Genomic DNA, 20,666 nt, shown 5'->3' on the forward strand with positions numbered 1-20,666 from the left:
GTTGTTTCTTTTAAATTTGTTATCTCATTAATTTTGGTTCTGATCTTAATCATTCCTTGTTTTTGACTTCTAACAGTTTAGCCCTGTGATATCTTAGACAGCACCTTCTTGGTTTGAGTTTATTATCTTTTGAATTTCCTTTGGGTGTCTGTATTGCTCCAACAATAGAGAATGTTTTCAGTAATTACTTTGTTAGGTATGTTTTCCTATGGCTTTTCCTGTCTTCTCTCCTTCTTCAATAAATGTAAACATTTCTTCACTCAATGACATACTAAAGTATTACAAGCTTTTTCTTTCTTCCTTTCTTTTTAAAATCTGATTGGGTTATTTCAAAAGACCTGTCTTCCAGTCCAAAAATTCTTCTGCCTGATCTGTCTGGTCTATTATTAAAACTCTCAATGGTAACTTTTTACTCCCAGGATTATTCAGGTCCATGGTTTTTGTTTGATTCTGTTTTTGATATCTCTCTGTTAAATTTTACATTCTAATAATGAGTTATTTTCCTGATTTCTTTGAATTGTCTGTTCTTATTCTTTTGTATTAGTTTCTTGATATCATTATTTTGAATATTTTTGGCATTTCATATATTTTATTTTCTTTGCAGTCTGTTTTTGAATAATTTTTGTGTTCCTTTGGAGGTGTCATATTACCTTTTTTCATGTTTTTTTGTGTATCAAAATTGATATTTGCACATGTGGTGGGATAGTTGCTTATACCAATTTTAAAGATTTACTTTCATAGTAGAAGTCTTTCTCCTGGAAATAGAATGTAGAATGTTGGTTTCATAGAGCAAATGTTCTCAGGTGGGCCCAGTAGTGTCATTTCCATTCAGTTTCTTCAGCTAATCGATGCTAGCAATGCTTGTGAGTGCCTCAACTGCATAGGCTACAGAGGTGTCACATCACTAGCTGTGACTCACTAGGGGTGGGTTATCGTAGTATTTTCCCCAGAAGCTCCTGAAACTGGTCTCAGGTCCTAGGTTGGCTCTAGGATTCTCCCATGGCACAAACTTCAGGTGTCTGTGGTGTCAAGAGGGGCTTTCAGCTTACCTTTTCCCTGTTACGAGAAATACCTCCTGGTTCTGAGTTGATCCCTCTGGGGAGGTGAGAGGGAAGATTCAAGGTCCTTTGTTCCATTTTTCACAAGGCAACTGTAGGTCTTTGTGCTCCACAGTGTCTTCATCAGACCCCTCTGCACTTCTGTCCCTCCCTCAGTTGAATACTAGTTGTTTATTCTATGTTTTAGTCATTTTTTTTTGTGTGAGCAGAAGTACTTCTACTCAGAAGTCTTGCTCTTGTCATTCATTGTCTTTAATGCATTTTTTTTTTTACTCAGTTCTGTGTACCATCGATGATTCCAGATTATTCTCATGTTTTGGGATTTTCAACAAAGTGTTCCTGTTTGTATGGAATAGTGAAGCCTGGTACTTCCCTTTCTAACATCTTTCTTTTTTTTTTTCCTCCTAGAAGATTTATTATTTTGCTTTTCATATTTAGATCTACAATATACATAATTTTTTTGTGTGTATAATTTGAAAGAAGATCAAGTTTCTGGTTGCTTCTGTGTCAATACAAGTTTATCCCAGCACCATTTATTGCAAAGGTTATTCATTCTCAGGGCCATCTGCCTTGGGTTCCTTGGGTTGCTGGGACAAAGCACTACAAACTGGATGGCCTAAAACAACACAAATGAATTTCCTCATGGTTCTGGATGCTGGAGGTGTGAAACCTGCTCTGGGCTGGGCTGGGTTTTCTGTGAAGGCTCTCTGGGACAATCCTCTCTAACATCTTTCTGATATCACCCTAAGTAGACTTTTTGATGTTCATTCACTAGGCAGACCAATTGCGGGTCTAGAACAGTATTCACAAAGATGACCAAGCCCCACTGTTGCCAATGTCATGAAGGTGAAAGAGGACAGATAAAAGTTTAGATAATTTCAATTTTTGCCTGTTTTTTTGATTTACTGTTTGTCCCATGTCACAGTGATAGGGTTGTTTCTCTTCATTTAGAATCCTAAATTGTTCATTCTGTCCTCAAAACACAATTTAAAAATTTGTGTTTTACTTTCCTTCATAAATTTACTTTTCAATGTTCATTGTTTTAAAATGTTTGTTTTTTTATGGTTCACTTTAGGTAAAATATCATCTGCGTTTTAGTAAGTACTATTCAACTTCAGAAGATACAATACCTGAGAGTGATAAAAGGACGAAATGGGACACAGCTCTTCTCTTTCCAAGTACCCCTCCTGAATTTCATAGAAACCCCATGGAAGATGATGGGGGAGAGCCTGGTAAGCAGATCCTTAAGCATATTTATATTGTTATTTTATTGCATGAAGGCAGGCACTACACATATTTTAGATGTGAAAAAGTTGTTTTTTCATTGTGGCAGTAATTTTTTCATTTTAATTTATATTGTAAAACAAACATATGAAATCTTATACTTATGAAAAATGTCTATATTGCTTTAAATTGTTTCCTGAAGTTTTTATATCTGTACATTTAAATAGTTTTAGTTGGTAAATTTCTGGTCTGCTGATCTGATAGATATATTTTCACATACCAACATGTCCTGCATACTTATGTTGATAATTTTTTGATTAATCACACAAAGGTAATTTTAATTTTTCTAAATTACCTTGAAGAAAAAAAAAGAACACCAGTAAGAACTAATGCTCCTAATTTTCTTTAGGAAATTATTCAACAGAAGACAAGAACTATGTTCAATTTACCATTACCATTAAAATTTGAAAATAGTGAAAATAATCTGTGATAAGCACATGGTTACAGTTTGACAGACTTTGATGTAGTTATTAGAAGAATTACTTCCAGCTCTGATTAATATAGAGCTATAAATACAGTTATGGCTTTGGAAAATAAATATGAAAATATATAAAGATTTGAGTAGTTGTGAACTCAGGAAGGTGGGATTATGTGGTAATTTGTCATTTTATCAAAAACATTAAGAATATTTTTCTAATCAAGAGTCTAAAAAGGAATCTAATATCTTATAATTAATATGCTGCATCCCAAAGATATTCTGTGGGAACAATGGTAGGAAATGTCATGGTCTTAGAAGAGAGAGAGAGAGAGTTGATCTTATAAAAATAGTTATATGCAACATTATTTTTGAAGAGAGATTTTACTTAAAATGTTGTCTACAAAATAAGAAAGAAGATAGACAAATTACAAATATTGAATGACTTTGTATATCAAATTAATATTTAAGTTTGGTGTGATGAGACACTCTTTTGTAAGTAGTACTGTAATGTGATCAGGAGTCAGTTGACCTGTTCCCCCTTAAATTCTGTTATTTGGGATCATTAAGAGCTTAATCTTATTTTCTTCAGATAAGCCAAAGTGTTCTGGAAGGTGATCTCTTATGTCTGTCTGCACCAAAATTCTATAATGCTAGTTATTAGGACTTTTACCAGTGTCTTAATCTGTTTTGTATGGCTCTAACAAAATACCTGAGCTTGGTTATGTTTTATTTTCTCAGTATTCTGGTTGTTGGAATGTTTAAATATCATGGCACCAACATCTGAAGCATTGAAACATCAGAGAAATGGAAAGGAAACAGCCATATGCAGACAGGGCATGTACATGATCAAAGAAGCAACAGAGCAAGGAGGTGCCAGGCATACTCTGCAGCAGCTCACTCTGCAGGAACTAATCTACTTGTGCTCATTCCATGAGACCAGTATTAATCCCTTCTGATGGCAGTTATGGCCCAATCACCTCACTAGGCCTCCACCTCTGAATATTTGCACCACTTCTGTGTCACCACACTGGGGCCACGCTTCCAGGACATAAATCTTGGGAGACAAACTACATCCAAACCATAGCTGTCTGTTAGATCAATTGAGAAAGGTAGTAGGTGAGAAGATTAAAACGGATTATTTTGGTGAATTTTAAGGGTGAGGACACATTTTATGTGTTTGATAAGAATACTTAAAATGATGTCTACCCTCTTAAATTTAATTATTCCTTTGCTGCACAGAAGGTTTGGAGTTTGATGTAGTCCTATTGGTCAAGTTTTTAGTTTCTCTTGCTGTTACAGTTATAAAATCATCACCAAATCCTGTATCATAAAGCTTTTCCCATATGTTTTCTTCTAGGAGATTTTTCATTTTGGGTCTTATATTTAGGTTTTTCATTCCATTTCATCTGGTTTTTGCATATCATAAGTAGGAAGCCAGTTACATTTTTCTGGATATCTAGTTTTTCTCAGTACCACTTATTAATAAGAGACTGTCTTTTCCCTGTTGTTTGATTGGGAGACCCTGATGAACATCACTTCACCATGGATGAAATGGTTTATTTCTCTAGTCTGTTCATTCATCTGTCCTTATGCCAGTGGCGTACTCTTTTGGTTATAGCTTTGTAATATGTTTTGAAATGGAGAAATGTGAGAACTCTAGATTTGTTCTTTCTTCTTGTTTGTTTTTGTTATTCAGGATTCTTTGGGATTTCATTTAGATTTTAGGATGTTATTTTCTCTTGGAGAGGTGCATACTGAGGATTGAACTCAGGGGCACTCAAATCACTGAGTTTTGTATTTTATTTAGAGACAGGGTCTCACTGAGTTGCTTAGTGCTTCATTTTTGCTGAGGCTGGCTTTGAACTTGCAATCCTCCTGCCTCAGCCTCCTGAGCTGCTGGGATTACAGGTGTGTGCCACTGAGCCAGGCTTAGAATGTTATTTTCTATTTCTAGGAAATATACAACTGTGATTTTGATAGTGATTACATTGAATCTATAGGTTTCCTTGGGTAAGTATGGACCCTTAAATAATACTAAGAATTTCATGAATATGGAATTCAAATGACTTGTGTCTTTTAAATTTTATTTTGGCAACATTTTATAGTTTCCAGTGTACAAGTTATCCATCATCTTGGTTAAATTTATTCCTAAGTACTTTATTATTTTTGATGCTATTGTAAATTGAATTGTATCATTTTTTTTCTGAGTTTCCTTTCTATTTCATATGTTCAGTGTATAGAAGTGTCTTAGTCAATTCCAAGCTGCTATAACTCAATACCACAGACTATACAACTCAAAATAATAAAAATTTATTTCTCACAGGTCTGGTGGTTAGGAAATCCAAGACCAAGGTGTACCCTCTGATTAGACCTCAGGAAAGGGCTTTCTCTGTGCTTCCTCAATGACAACTCACTGCATCTTCTGGAGGAGATGAAAGCTGTGTCTCCATGTGGTGTGAAGGGAAAAGGGCAAAAAGATTATGGTATTCCCTTCAAAATCTTTTATAAGAGCACTACTTCTCTTAATGAGAGTGGAATATTCACAACTTAATCATTTCCTATAAAGCCCCACCTTTCAAAACTATCTCACTGAGTATTATTTCAAACATACAACTTTTTGGAGGGACATATACATTGAAAACTATAGCAAGAGTTCTGCCTAATATTTGCTGTACTTCTCATTTAGTTTGATAAAATCACATAAAACAACTGTTCCATTTTTACATAATATTTTAGTTTGGGGAAGGTAGTAGTACAGTTTCATGGTGTTTATTATATGTGGATCCCAAATCACAGTATATGTATATGAAATTGTTTTGTTTTCTGAGTTAAAAGCTTTGAGTTACCCGACTTGTCTTCTTAGCTTATACAGCTTTTTCTTAGTATCCAAACTTGACAATCTTTGTTTTCTCATTTAGGATACTTCAGAGAAGGGTTCCTTACTGTGCAACATTCCTTAGATAAGGCCATCATGATATATCATGGTGGTGAAGCTGCAAAACAGATATTTGATAATACTGAAATTTACGTGAAGAGATTTCCATACCCTGAATATTATCATGATGGGTTTATGTGGCAATTCATAATTATATTTCCTTGGACAGCTTTATTTACATTCTCTCAAATTATACTTACTGTTGTTGGGACCATTATGATGGAAAAGGAAAAGAGATTAAAGGTAACTTCATTTTCTTTGTAAAATTTTGGGCCTTTGTTATAGATGTGTGTGGAGGGGAGGGTTGGATTATTGATGTGTACTTGGCAATGGTAAATGGATATGGTGCAGTAGCAATATGCAAATATGGACTTGCCAGAGTGTGCGTGATGCTACTTATCAGTTTTTGATGTTTTGCTTTTATGTCGATTCTCCATTTGACTTGTAGTTTTATTGACTGTATGACTATTTGAAAAGAATGCTACGAACAGAGGTCAAATATTAAATGCTCTGAATCATCGTTGAAATAAAATGAGCAATGAAGAAATAATCATTAGAGTTTTAGAATTAGATAAATTGATACACTTCACTTCCAACATTCTATGATCCTGTGATTCTTTAGTATCTAAACCTTAACAATCTGTGTTTTCTCATTTAGGATTTTAAAAGATTAATTTTTTTTTACCAGGTTTTATCCTTCAAATCTCCTTTGAGATGACATTCAATATTAAGTCAAATCAAAGCCATATTGTGAAGAATAGTGGTTCTGAAGTCAGAGAGAAAGCCATTTATTTGTCAATCTATTCATCAGTTTATTCAGCATTTATTAATTACCTCTTTTGTTTCGGGAGATCTGACAGATCTTAAGTTTAAATCCTGTTCTCACCGGTTGTTAACTTTGTGAGCATAGTCTCTTTCCTTAGATGTAAATTGAGGATAGTAGTAACTAATTTTTATGGTTATTAGGAGATTTAAATGAGAGATATTTTTACGTTTCTAGACCTATAGAAAGCATTCAACAAATGCTAGTTTAAAAAGAGAAAAAATTCCTACCTACAAAGGTATGAATTCCTACTTGTGAAAACCTTTCTTAATATATCAGTAATGATATGTTTTATTTAGTGATTTTATGATATAATAATTACCTATGCAGGTGGAAAACATTATTCTTTTTGTGTGTGTGATACTGGGGATGGAATATAGGGCTTTCTGCTTGACAGGCAAGTGCTGTACTGCTGAGCTTCACCCCCAGCCAATGAAAGTCATTCTGGAAGTGCAGAAGGATTGTTGCTTTTTCTGTACAGTGAAGGATAATGGGAATTCACCAGGCAGATAGGACTAGGGCATGGTCTTTGAAACAGGGTAATGTGTTCCTATTATTGTTGCCTCCAGAAAGGGGTATGGAGGATGGCTTAGAGCTGGGACAAGCATACTTTTCTTTTCTTGGGGTGGAGGTACTAGGGATTGAACTCAGGGGCACTCAACCACTGAGCCACATCCCCAGCCCTATTTTGTATTTTGTTTAGAAACAGGTTCTCACTGAATTCCCTAGTGTCTTGCCATTGCTGAGGCTGGCTTTGAACTCACGATCCTCCTGCCTCAGCCTCCTGAACTGCTTGGATTTAGGCATGCGTCACCGTGCCCTTTATGACTACCAGACTTTTATGGAAAACAAAGATGGTAATATTTTAGGTTTTGTGGGCCACATGTATCTATTCTGTGTTTTTTTTCAGTTAAAAAAACATTTTTAACTCTCAGTACACACAAAGATGGCCCGTGGCCTAGTTTGGTGCGTAGGCCATAGTTTGATGATGAAGTTAGGCTGTGAAGCCTGAAGATGAGGACCCAATTACAAGGTGATCAGAGGAAAAGCAGAGAGGGCTTGATTGAAGGTGGTTTAGAATATTGGAACCGAGAGGGAAGGTTTCAAGAAATGCTGAGGCGGAGGAAATCAGGGGAAGTGAATGTATACACCATTAACTTCCAGCTTTGGGAATTTTGCACATATTTCTTTCAAGGACTTGTCTACATATAAAGTTTTTTTCTAAGGTGGTTTGGGGAATACTTGTCAAATTATATTCATTTGAATAAATGGCACTGTGTTTACTGAGGAGACAATGATGCTTACGTTCAATAAGACAAATGTCAATAGAGATAAAGCCCTTGTTCTGGGCAGTGGTTTGAACCTCTTCCCCTGTTTCCTGGTCACACAAATGAAATTATCCTCAAATCTTCCAGGCTTGAAACCTCAGTTTTATCTATGCAGTATCTTATTTAAGAATCCAACCATTTCCTACCTTTATAACTTTGGAGTAGGTTTATTAAGTTCTCTGTACTTCATCTGTAAAATGGAGATGAAGATATTCCTAGCATGAAGGCCAGTTGTGATGATTAATAAGATACTACTTGTTAGCACAGGATATTGGCTGTAGCACCAGTGTTAGTTATTTCTCTATTTTCTGAGTTCCTTCTGTGCAGCATATGTGAGGTGATGAATTCTGCTTCTTTCTGCTCTCTCATGATTTATCTGCTTCTTTCCTTCTGCTTGTGGTAATGCCATCTTCTGGTTCAAGCTCTTGTTATTTTTTTACCATCTATCTATTTTAGAAGACTCTCATTTAAAAAAATTATTTGTTTTAATTAGTTACACATGACAGTAAAATGACCTTGACATATCATAGATTTGAATCAGATAGAATATAATTTCTCATTTTTCTGAGTATACAGGTTGCAGAATCACATTGGTCATGCAGTCACATATATACACACAGTAATAATGATGTTGTTTCATTCTATTGTCCTTCCTATCCCCCCATCCCCTTCCCTCCCCTCCCATCACTTCTCTCTACCCAATCTAAGGTGATGCTATTCTTTTTTTTTCTTACATCTTCATACATGTATTCTGTATAAAGATGAGGGTCTCCTTCCACCTTCCATGCTATTCCCCTTTTTCCTCCCTTTCCTTCCCACCTCTCTTCCCTATCTAGAGGTAATCTTCTTCCCATGCTCTTCCTCCCTACCCCATTTTGAGTCACCCCACTTTTATCAGAGAAGACATTCAGCATTTGTTTTTCTGGGATTGGCTAACTTCACTTAGCATAATCTGCTCTAATGCCATCCATTTCCCTGCAAATGCCATGATCTTGTTATTTTTTACTGCTGAGTAATATTCCATTGTGTATATGTTCCACATTTTTTTATCCATTCATCTACTGAAGGGCCTATAGGTTGGCTCCACAGTTTAGCTATTGTGAATTGTGCTGCTATAAACATTGCTGTGGCTGTGTCCCTGTAGTATGCTGTTTTTAGGTCCTTTGTGTATAGACTGAGAAGAGGAATAGCTGGTCAAGTGGTGGTTCCATTCCAAGCTTTCCAAGGAATATCCATACTGTTTTCCAAATTGGCTGTACCAATTTGCAGTCCCACCAGCAATGTATGAGTGTACCTTTTTCCTTGCATCCTTACCAGCACTTGTTGTTGTTTGACTTCATAATGGCTGCCATTCTTACTGGAGTAAGATGGTATCTTAGAGTAGTTTTAATTTGCATTTCTCTGATTGCTAGAGATGATAAGCATTTTTTCGTGTATTTGTTGATTGATTGTATATCATCTTCTGAGAAGTGTCTGTTCAGGTCCTTGGCCCATTCGTTGATTGGGTTATTTGTTTTTTTGTTGTTTAGCTTTTTGAGTTCTTTGTATACCCTAGAGATTAGAGCTCTATCTGATGTGTGAGGGGTAAAAATTTGTTCCCAGGATGTAGGCTCCCTATTCATCTCACATATAGTTTCTCTTGCTGAGAAAAACTTTTTAGTTTGAATTTATCCCATTTGTTGATACTTGGTTTTAATTCTTTTGCTATAGGTGTCTTATTAAGGAAATTGGGGCCTAACCCCACATGATGAAGATTAGGGCCTACTTTTTCTTCTATTGGACGCAGAGTCTCTGGTTTGATTCCTAGATCCTTGATTCATTTTGAGTTAACTTTTGTGCATGGTGAGAGATAGGGATTCAATTTCATTTTGTTGCATATGGATTTCCAGTTTTCCCAGCATCATTTGTTGAAGATGCTATCCTTTCACCATTGTATGCTTTTAGCACCTTTGTCTAATATAAGGTAGTTATAATTTTGTGGGTTAGTCTCTGTGTCCTCTATTCTGTACCATTGGTCTACCAGCCTGTTTTGGTGCTAGTACCATGCTGTTTTTGTTACTATTGCTCTGTAGTATAGTTTAAGATCTGGTATAGCAATACCACCTGTTTCACTCTTCCTTCTTAGAATGGCTTTAGCTATTCTGGGCCTCTTATCTTTCCAGATGAATTTCATAATTGCTTTTTCTATTTCTTTGAGGAATGCCATTGGGATTTTGATTGGAATCACATTGAATCTGTAAAGTGCTTTTGTTAATATGGCCATTTAAATAATATAATTCTGCCTATCCATGAGCAAGGTAGATCTTTCCATCTTATAAGGTCTTCTTCTATTTCTCTCTTTAGGGCTCTATAGTTTTCATTGTATAGATCTTTCACCTCTTTTGTTAAGTTGATTCCCAAGGTTTTTTTTTTTTTGAGGATATTGTGAATGGGGTGGTTTTTCCTCATTTCCCTTTCAGAGAATTTATCACTGATATTGATTTTATATCCTGCCACTTTGCTGAATTCATTTACTAGTCCTAGAAGTTTCTTGGTAGAGCCTTTTGGGTCTTCTAGGTATAGAATCATATCATCAGCAAAAAGTGCTAGTTTAAGTTCTTCTTTTCCTATAGTTATTCATTTAATTTCTTTCATCTGTCTAATTACTCTGGCCAGTGCTTCCAAAACTACGTTGAATAGAAATGGTGAGAGAGGGCATCCCTTTCTTGTTCCAGATTTTAGAGGGAATGTCTTCAATTTTTCTCCATTTAGGATGATGTTGGCCTGAGGCTTAGCATAGATAGCTTTTACAATGTTGAGGTAAGTTCCTGTTATCCCTAGTTTTTCTAGTGTTTTGAACATAAAGGGTTGCTGTATTTTGTCAAATGCTTTTTCTGCATCTATCGAGATGATCATGTGGTTCTTATCTTTAAGTCTATTGATGTGATGAATTACATTTTTTGATTTCCGTATGTTGAACCAGCCTTGCATCCAGGGGGGTGAATCCCACTTGATCGTGGTGCCCAATCTTTTTGATATGTTTTTGTATCCAATTTGCCAGAATTTTATTGAGGATTTTTGTATCTATATTCATTAGAGATATTGATCTGAAGTTTTCTTACTTTGAAGTGTCTTTGTCTAGTTTTGAAATCAGGGTGATATTGGCCTCATAGAATTAATTTGGAAGTACTCCCTCTTTTTCTATTTCCTGAAATAGATTGAAGAGTGTTGGTATTAGTTCTTTTTTAAAGGTCTTGTAAAACTCTGCTGTATATCCAACCGGTCCTGGGCTTTTCTTGGTTGGTAATCTTTTAATGGATTCTTCTATTCCCTCGCTTGGTATTGGTCTGTTTAAGTTGTGTATATCTTCGTGAGTCAATCTGGGACGATCATATGACTTAAGGAATTTATCGATGCCTTCACTGTCTTCTATTTTATTAGAGTATAAGGTTTCAAAATAATTTCAAAATATCTTCTGTATTTCTATAGTGTCTGTTGTGATATTGCCTTTTTCATCTCATATGCTAGTAATTTGGGTTCTCTCTGTTCTTCTTTTCATTAGCATGGCTAAGGGTATGTCAATCTTATTTATTTTTTTGAAGAACCAACTTTTAGTTTTGTCAATTTTTCAATCATTTATTTCAATTTCATTGATTTCAGCTCTTATTTTAATTATTTCTTGTCTTCTACTGCATTTGCTGCTGATTTGTTCTTCTTTTTCTAGGGCTTTAAGATGTAGTATGAGATCATTTATTTGTTGGCTTTTCCTTCTTTTAAGGAATGAACTCCATGCAATGAATTTTCCTCTTAGTACTGCTTTCATAGTGTCCCAGAGATTTCGATATGTTGTGTCTGTGTTTTCATTTATCTCTAAGAATTTTTTAATTTTCTCATTGATATCTACTGTAACCCATTGTTCATTCAGTAGCATATTGTTCATTCTCCATGTGATGTAGGAATTTTTCTTCCTTATTTTATCATTGATTTCCAATTTCATTCCATTATGATCAGATAAAATGCATGGTAATATCTCAACTCCTTTGTATTTGCTAAGAGTTGCCCTATGGCATAATATATGGTCTATTTTTGAGAAGGAACTATGTGTTGCTGAGAAAAAAGTGTATCCGATTGATGTTGGTGGATATATTCTATATATGTCAATTAAGTCTAAGTTATTGTGTTATTGAGTTCTATAATTTATTTATTCAACTTTTGTTTGGAAAATCTGTTCAGTGGTGAGAGAGGTGTGTTAAAATCACCCATGATTATTGTGTTGTGGTCAATTTGTCTCTTGAACTTGAGAAAAGTTTGTTTGATGAACATAGCTGTACCATTGTTTGGGACATATATATTAATGATTATTATGTCTTGTTGGTGAATGGTTCCTTTAGCAGTATGTAGTGTCCTTCTTTAACCCTTTTGATTAACTTTGGCTTGAAGTCCATTTTATTTGCTTTGAGTATGGATACACCTGCTTGCTTCTGAGGTCCATGTGAGTGGTATGATTTTTCCCAACCTTTCACCTTCAGTCTGTGTATGTCTTTTTCTATCAGATGAGTCTCCTGTAGGCAGCATATTGTTGGATCTTTTTTTAATCCAGACTACTAGCCTATGTCTTTTGATTGGTTATTTTAAGCCATTAACATTTAGGATAACTATTGAGATATGATTTGTACTTCCAGCCATGTTTGTTTCTTTTTGTTATTTAACTTGATTTGTTTTTCCTCTTTGATTAGTTTTTTCCCTTTACTGTACTACCTCCCACTGTTGATTTTCCTTGTTATTTTCCATTTCCTCTTCATGTAACATTTTGCCAAGGATGACTTGAAGTGCCCGTTTTCTAGCTGCACATTCTTTTAATTTTTGTTTATTGTGGAAGGTTTTTATTTCATCTTCAAACCTGAAGCTTATTTTTTCTGTATACAAGATTCTTGGTTGGAACCCATTATCTTTCAGCATTTGAAATACATTGTTCTAGGATCTTCTAGCTTTCAGGGTCTGTGTTGAAAAATCAGCTGTTAACCTAATTGGTTTAACCCCAAATGTAATCTGCTTCGTTTCTCTTGTGGCTTTTAAAATTGTCTCCTTGTTCTGTATGTTGGGCATTTTCATTATAATGTGATTTGGTGTGGATCTCTTGTGGTTTAGTACATTTGGTGTCCTGTAGGCTTCTAGGATTTGGATTTCCATTTCATTCTTCTTGTCTGGAAAGTTTTTTAAAATTATTTCATTGAACAGATTGCTCATTCCTTTTGTTTGGACCTCTATACCTTCCTCTATCCCAATAACTCTTAAATTTGGTCTCTTTGTATTATCCCAAATTTCTTGGATGTTCTGCTCATGGTTTCTTATCAGCCTTTCTGAGTTGTCTACACTTTTTTTGAGATGATATACTTTGTCTTCATTGTTTGATGTTCTGACTTCTAAGTGTTCTACTCTGCAGGTGATACTTTCATTTGAGTTTTTAATTTGGTTTATAATTTCCTTCATTTCCAGGATTTCTGTTTGTTTTTTTGTATAACCTCTATCACCCTGTAGAGTTGATCTTTTGCTTCTTGGATTTGTTTATGTAATTCATTGTCAAAGTGATCTTTCATTGTCTGCATTTGCTGTCAGAGGTCTTCCTTGAGACTCCAAGTCATCTGAAGCATGTATATGTTGAAATCTTTATCTGACATTCTTTCTGCTGTACCTATTTACTCCTCTATTGTTGAGTTGTCCTGCATTGTTTGTGGTCCTTTTTTTCTTTGTTTTTTTTTTCATGTTGCTCACATTTGTTTGCAGCTCTGTGTGACTGTTGTGTTATTCTTTTCTCCTATAGATTTGTATTGCTCTTGTATAGTTCCGAGATCTCTCCTTTGTGATGGGAGACAATGTGTAGAGATGTTAGATTCAATTGTAATTTAAAACAAATTCATTAGGTTCATAAAAGGCATACCAATTCTGGTGGCATATAGAGAACTGATGGTTAGGCATAGGACTTTATGTTTAGGGGTAAAGATGTGAGGGTATGGGGTTAATATGTCTTATCTACTTTGGTGGAGAAATCTAATGAAGGGGGTTATTAACAGGAGAATAGACAGCAGGTATTTTGGGGTAGCTAAGTACATGGGAGGACAATAAGAAGCATAGAAACATTAACCTATTTGCATTTAGTAAATTTCATGTAGTGGAAATAGTAACACTCGGGAGGTTGGGAGAGGAAGAGAAAGAGGAAGAAAAGTAAAAAGAAAAGAAGAAAAAAGGGGGAAGAGATAGAGAAAAAGGAATGACAAAAGAGAGAGGAAAAGAGAGAAGAAAAAGATAAAAATAAAGAAGGAAAAAGAAAAAGAAAAAAATGCACTCTTAGAATTCTGTTTTCTCTTCCAGTAAGTGGCGTTGTGCATTCCAGGTTGAGTCTGCCCTCAGGGTGGAGGAAGCAATCCTTGTGAGCTGGCTCTCCCTCCCCTGCCTGGTGCCTCTCCAATCCCGGTCTCTTTGAGTTGATCCTGGTCTCTTTGAGTTATTCCCCTCACTTCTCCTGCCTTCCAGGCCCCAATTACTGGGACTCTTATCCACAGCCCTGGGTTCACTCTGGGTTTGCAGGGTCCTGGCTGCCCCGTGCTTCTGATCAACTGAGCCCTACCTCTGTGTTGGGTAGTCACCAAGTCATCACAGCTGTGGAGAGGGGGAGTTGGAAACTGGCAACCTCTTATTCCATCTGATAGCCACGCCCCCCATAGCTGGCAAGAAAGGTTTTGGGTTATTACAGCTGAGAGAGGGGGAGTTGGAGATCAGGCACCTTCTCAGTTTCACTTGGCTCTGATATTCACGCCCACCAAGAGCTGGCAAGAAAGGTTTTGAGTTATCACAACTGGGTAGAGGCGGGGCTGGGACACACCTGTTCAGACACCAATCTCGCTTCCTGTTACATGGCCCAAGGCTGATGAGGTAGATTTTCCAAGATGGTTATCATCTGTTTCCGTTCCGGGGTGTCCGGTGAGCTGGGCTGTTCTTTTACTAAGTCCAGGCTTCGGTCCGCGGTCCAGTGCCCTGTGGACATGGGTCACAGTCTGGTGTGCTCTAGCCCCAAAGGATCTGAAACTCTGCGTCTCTAGGCTGCCCGAACTCCATGGCGCTCAACTCCGCCCGTCTCTGGCAGGTTCCCGGGCTGCGTGCGCTGCTGGCCGGTCTTGTGTTTTGGGCTGCACTGGTAACGAACCACTATTTAAAATGTTGTCACAGGCTCCATGAAGCTTAAATTCATGAATGGGGGCCTCTCTGCAGGAGAGTTTCCAACCACTCACTCAGAGTCACGCCAATAACGAGTCCTCTACTCCGCCATCTTGCCTCAATCCTCTCTCGTTGGTTTTTCTAACTACTGTTTCCCCTTAGGTTTATTTCATATTAAACCCTTTCCCTTCCAGCTAAAATGGTTCACTTTGAAGCTTTATTTGTCTCCTGATTTTGTCTTTCTCTTGTTTTACTAATGAGTAATCTCTTTGAAATCTATTGCCAACTTTCAGCTACAGTTTTCTCTTTATGTCTCCAGGTCATGTCATACAAACAGGTAGTTCAGGTTATTAATTTTGTTTCTAAATTTTTAATTAAAGTATGATACATGCATACAAAATACACATGTGTGCAGATCACTGAATTATCAAGCCTGAATACACCCCATAGAACCATGATGCTAATCAAAAAGTGGAATATTTCCGGCAACCTAGAAGCACCCTTGTATTCCTTCCATATCATTAAACCTTTCCTCTTCCCCAAAGGTAATCACTGCCTTAACTTTTAAAATCCCATTTTAGTGTTGCCCTGGTTTTGAATTTTATTTAAATAGAATCATGCAATAATTATCCTTTTGTGTTTGTAAGTCATTCATGTCATTTCAATTTAGCCACTTCATTTCTGTTTTGTTATATTTTATATCAAAGTTTATCACTGTGTTGTTTTGGTCATTTCATATTTGAGTATTGGGCTATTACAATAATGCAATAGTTCTCATGTCATTCATATAACCTGTCCTAATGATAATATCTTTCGTAATCACATAAGAGAAGTAGGAAGTTGTTGTGGTATAATATTCTACTTGGCTTGCCAAGTCCCTGCTAGGATTTCACCAGTTTGGGGATGGGAATGTAACTCAGTGCTGGCCTAACATGTGTGAGGCTCTGAGTTCAATCTCCAGTACTGAAAAAAAGTAGGCTGCATTCCATGTTTTTTCAAGGGAGGTAGGGAAAGAAAATAACATATAGTTCGGTAAGTTTTGTTACAAAGATTCATGTACTCACCTTCCTCTTGAAGTATAATTTTATTACCTCCCCCAAAATCATTTGTGCTAGCTCTTTGTAATTATATTTACCTCCTGGCAACCACTGATCTGTTCTTCATCTGATCTGTTCTTCATCTGATCTGTTCTTCATCACTGCAATTTTGTCTTTTCTAGAATGTTATGTAAATGGAATCATACAGTATATAATATTTTGTGATTTCTTATGTCACATCATAATACTGCTGAGATTGTTCAAGTTATTGTTTGTAATTGCTGAGTAGTATTCCATGGTATGGGTGTTTTATAATTTGTTTATCATGTCCCCACTGAAAAGCATTTTGGTTGTCTCTAGTTATTGGCAATATAATTAAAGTTTCATTCTCATATTCCTTTTGTGTGGACACAAATATATACCTATTTGCAGAATAAATAAAAAAAGGGAAGTTTTAGATTGTTGGATAATGTATAAGTATGTATTTTAGTGTATAAGAACTGGCTAGACTGTTTTCAGGAGTGGTCTTAATATTTTGAGTTCCTATGAATAGTGTATGAGAGATTCAGTTGCTCAGCACTTGGTATTTTTTTTTAATTTTAATAATTCCAAAAGTGTATATTGGTATCTCATTGTGACTTTAATTTGCATCTTCCTGATCTAAAATTATGTTGAATTTCTTTATGTGCTAATTTATTAGCCATGAATATCTCTGCTTTGGTGAAAAGTCTGATAAAATCTTTTGCTCTGTTTTCAATAGATTATTTTCTTACTGCAGAGTTTAGAAAATTATTTATCTATTCTGGGTTCAAGAGCTCTGTGAGATATGTGATTTTCAATCTGTATCTTTTAATCTAATCTAAATCTTTTTATTCTCATAATAGTGTCTTTTGCAGAGCAAATGTTTTTGATTCTGATTAAGTACAATTCATCAAGTTTGTGCTTTTAGTGTCATTTGTAATTCATATCCTTTTTGATCTAACCCTAGATCACAAAGATTTTTTTCCATAAAATGTATAGTTATATGGTTTTCCTTTTAGAAACATTATCCATTTTGACTTTTTCCCCCTTAGGCCTTGAGGTTTAAGTTGAGACTCTTTATGGATGATCAAATACCCTAATGTAATTTGTTGAAAAGACTGTTTAATTATTTTTGTACCATTTTAAAAAATCATCTGTTTTTAAAAAACCGCATCAATGTTTATAGCACCCAATTCAAAATAGCTAAACTGTGGAACCAACCTAGATGCCTTTCAGAAGATGAATGGATAAAAAATGTGGTATATATACATAATGGAATATTACTCAGCAATAAGATAGAGTAAATCATGGCATTTTCAGGTAAATGGATGGAGTTAGAGAAGATAATGCTAAGTGAAGTTAGCCAATCCCCCCAAAAAACAAATGTTGAATATTTTCTCTGATATAAGAAGGCTGATTCATAGTGGGGTATGGAGGGGGGAGCATGGGAGGAATAGATGAACTCTAAATAGGGCAGAGGGGTGGGAGGGAAAGGGAGGAGGCATGGGGTTAGAAACGATGGGGAATGTGATGGTCATCATTATCCAAAGAACATGTATGAAGACACGAATTGGTGTGAATATACTTTGTATACAACCAGAGAGATGAAAACTTTGTGCTCTATATGTGTAATATGAATTGTAATGTATTCTGCTGTCATATATAAATAAAAAAATTAATAAAAAAGTTCCAAATCTTATTCAATAGTGGACAAAGTGTAATAAAACTATCATGTCTCCATTAAAAAAATTATCTGGCCATATTGATGGGATCTATTTCTGGATTCTATTTTCCATCATTGAGCTGGGTGTCCAGGGTATCCAAAGCTGTATTATCTCTGATTGAGAAAGAGAGAGAGAGAGAGAGAGAGAGAGAGAGAGAGAGATAGATAGATAGATAGATAGATATGGGTGGAAGAGCAGGAAGGGAGAGAAAGACTTAAACTAGGGTAATGTGATTCTTTCAACTCCAATAATTCTTCATTTGAAAATTAATTTTAATTTTTCATTCCTTTGCCTTTACACATATTTTTTAGAATCAGTCTGTTCATATCTAGTCAATAACTTGCTAGGTGTCTGGTAAAAGTTCTGTTAAATCAATAGTACAATTTGAGAAGGATTGACATGTGTTAGATTATTGTGTTGAATCTTCTAATCATGAACACAGCATGCCTTTCTATTTATTTAGTTTTTTAAATTTTTTCTTCAATGACTTTGGATCATCTGTGTTAATATATTTTTAATATATTACTAGTTTTCTATAGCATTTAATATATTAATATAACCTAGTGTATTTTTCATCTCAAATATTTTTATCTCTCATGTCTCTTATTTCATTTTCTTATACTTACTGAACAGATTGAATGTAGTTGTCATAACTTCTGATGTACTTATTTTCTGTTTCTATAAATTGCACATTTTATGTCAATTCTTTGCATAACTGTTATATTGTTTGTTGTCATATAATATCACACAGCTTAGTAGCTTAAAACAGCTCACATTCATCTTAGAAGTTCTTCCTGTTGGATCAGGTACAACTTCATTGGTTTCATGCAAAGATATAGTCAAGGTATCATCTATAGTGTGGACTCAGAATCTGAGGCTGAATAGGGGAAGAATTTTTTATTCTAAACTCATGTGGTTATTGGTTTAAGCTTTAAGATTTAGGTCCTTAAAGTTGTAGAACTGAACATTTTAGTTTCTTTCTAGTTGTTGGCCAGATATTATCCTCAGTAACTTTACATATGGGCAGCATGGCTAACAGCATCCAAATACAGCCAGGGAGAGCTTCTCAAAGTGAGACAAGTGCCATAATCCTATGTAACATAATCACAGAAACGACACTTCATTACTCTTGCCAAATTCCATTGATTTAAACACTATAACTCCAGCAAAAGGGACCACACGAGAATGTGAACACTAGATGGGAGAAATGATGGGCCCACCTGGAATGCTGTTTTGGGGACATAACATTCTTTAGTTGAATGCCAGACATGTTCTCCTTCACCTCAGGCCCAAAACTATGGCCAACTGACCATGGACTGAAGCCTCTGAAACTGTGAGCCAAAGCAAATCTTTCCTTCTCTAAGGTGTTCTTTACGAGTATTTCGTCACAGAAACAAACAGCTAGACAAAGGATCTTACTTTCTAACTTTTATCTGGTGGGACAAGAGTAGCATTTATTCCACAGCAGCTGTTCTCACTTTTGGGCAATTTTGCTCCCAATGTCTGGGGACATTTATCATGACTAGGATAGTTGTTACTGGAACCTAGTGGGTAGAAGCCAAGGATGCTCTTGAAGATCCTACACTGCATAAGGTAGCCTCCCATAACAAAAATTATTTTAAAATGTCAACAAAATTATGACTTGGAAACTCTGACGTGCATAAAGTATCAAGAAAAATGCTTTATACCAAGAAGTGGTGTTGAATAAACCAAGAAGGTTTATTCCTTCATGGAAACAGAAAATAATGAAAAGAAAGGAAGTCTTATTTTTTGATTTTAAAGTTTAAAGTGTTTCTTGTGTCAGAACCAGAACTGGCAAGGTATTGGGGAAAAACTGGACCCAGAATTTCTGAGTTGCAGACACCGCACTGCCTCTCACTTTGTGGATGTCTTTGATCAGGTCATTTGGTTATTTTTGCACCATGATTTCATACTCTGTAAAATGGGGATGATATTTAACTTATATAGGTTGTTGTAGGAATTAAATCACATAATACATGTGAATGCATTTTGAAATCTACAAACTGTTTTTCATGACACTTGGTTTGTATTCTCTCACAGGAGTACCAGCTCATGATAGGACTCAGTAATGCTATGCTCTGGTCTTCGTATTTCATTACTTTCTTATTCTTATATGCAATAGTCATCATTATACTTTGTATACTGTTATTTTACAAGGCAAGTATCTATTTGAATGGAGCATGCTACAAGCTAAAAAAAACTTTGAGAGGGATACAGAAATTGTGTGATAGGCAAACTTTTGTTTTCAGAGAAGTAAATGTGTTTTTCACTGACTCCACTATGGAAGCTCAGAAGATGCTTTAGTCTCATAGTAAATCAAACAGTACACCTATATGAGAGACCCTTCTGTGAGAAATGAGTTATTCAGTTAATTTCCATCTCAGTGAGCTGTGTAACCTATTTTGCTAGGGCCACTAAATGTTTGATATGTTCCTTCACCTCCCTGTTTTCTGCCATCTCTTAAAATGTTACTGAACTACCTTTCTGATTATTTTACTAGATTGTAAATGAGACAGTCCTCCAACACAGTGACGTGCTGTTACTCTTTGTCTTCTTCCTGTTTTATGCCATTGTCTCAATAATGTTTGGCTTTATGATTTCCACATTCTTCAATAAATGTGAGTCTACAGCTCCTTTTGTGAAAGAGCCTGAGTGTTTTGACTAAGAATTTTATTTGAGAGTTCCTTCTAAACTTTAGTTGTTACTTCATATGTAGGTTCTGCTTACTTTCTAACTAAAAAGTCAAATATCATACATGCATGTGAAATGATCTAAAAAGAAGTGCAAAGATCTACTAAAATAGGTTCATATAGAAATGTGTATTTA

General features: G+C 35.6%; 1 protein-coding gene across 1 annotated transcript in view; it reads left to right on the top strand.

Annotated features, from left to right (window-relative positions):
* Nucleotides 1–20,666, top strand: part of LOC308652312 (phospholipid-transporting ATPase ABCA3-like) — a gene marked incomplete at its 3' end in the record, with an annotated part of 144,605 nt that overhangs the window by 30,472 nt on the left and 93,467 nt on the right. The window contains exons 4-7 of the mRNA XM_081300059.1: nt 2,134–2,290; nt 5,679–5,788; nt 19,881–19,997; nt 20,341–20,458. Of these exons, the coding sequence (XP_081156185.1) occupies nt 2,134–2,290; nt 5,679–5,788; nt 19,881–19,997; nt 20,341–20,458 (502 nt within the window). The remainder of the gene's footprint in view (nt 1–2,133; nt 2,291–5,678; nt 5,789–19,880; nt 19,998–20,340; nt 20,459–20,666) is intronic.

This window comes from Spermophilus citellus, assembly GCF_964194105.1.
Source record: "Spermophilus citellus genome assembly, chromosome: 6".
NCBI classification, from domain to species: Eukaryota; Metazoa; Chordata; class Mammalia; order Rodentia; family Sciuridae; genus Spermophilus; species Spermophilus citellus.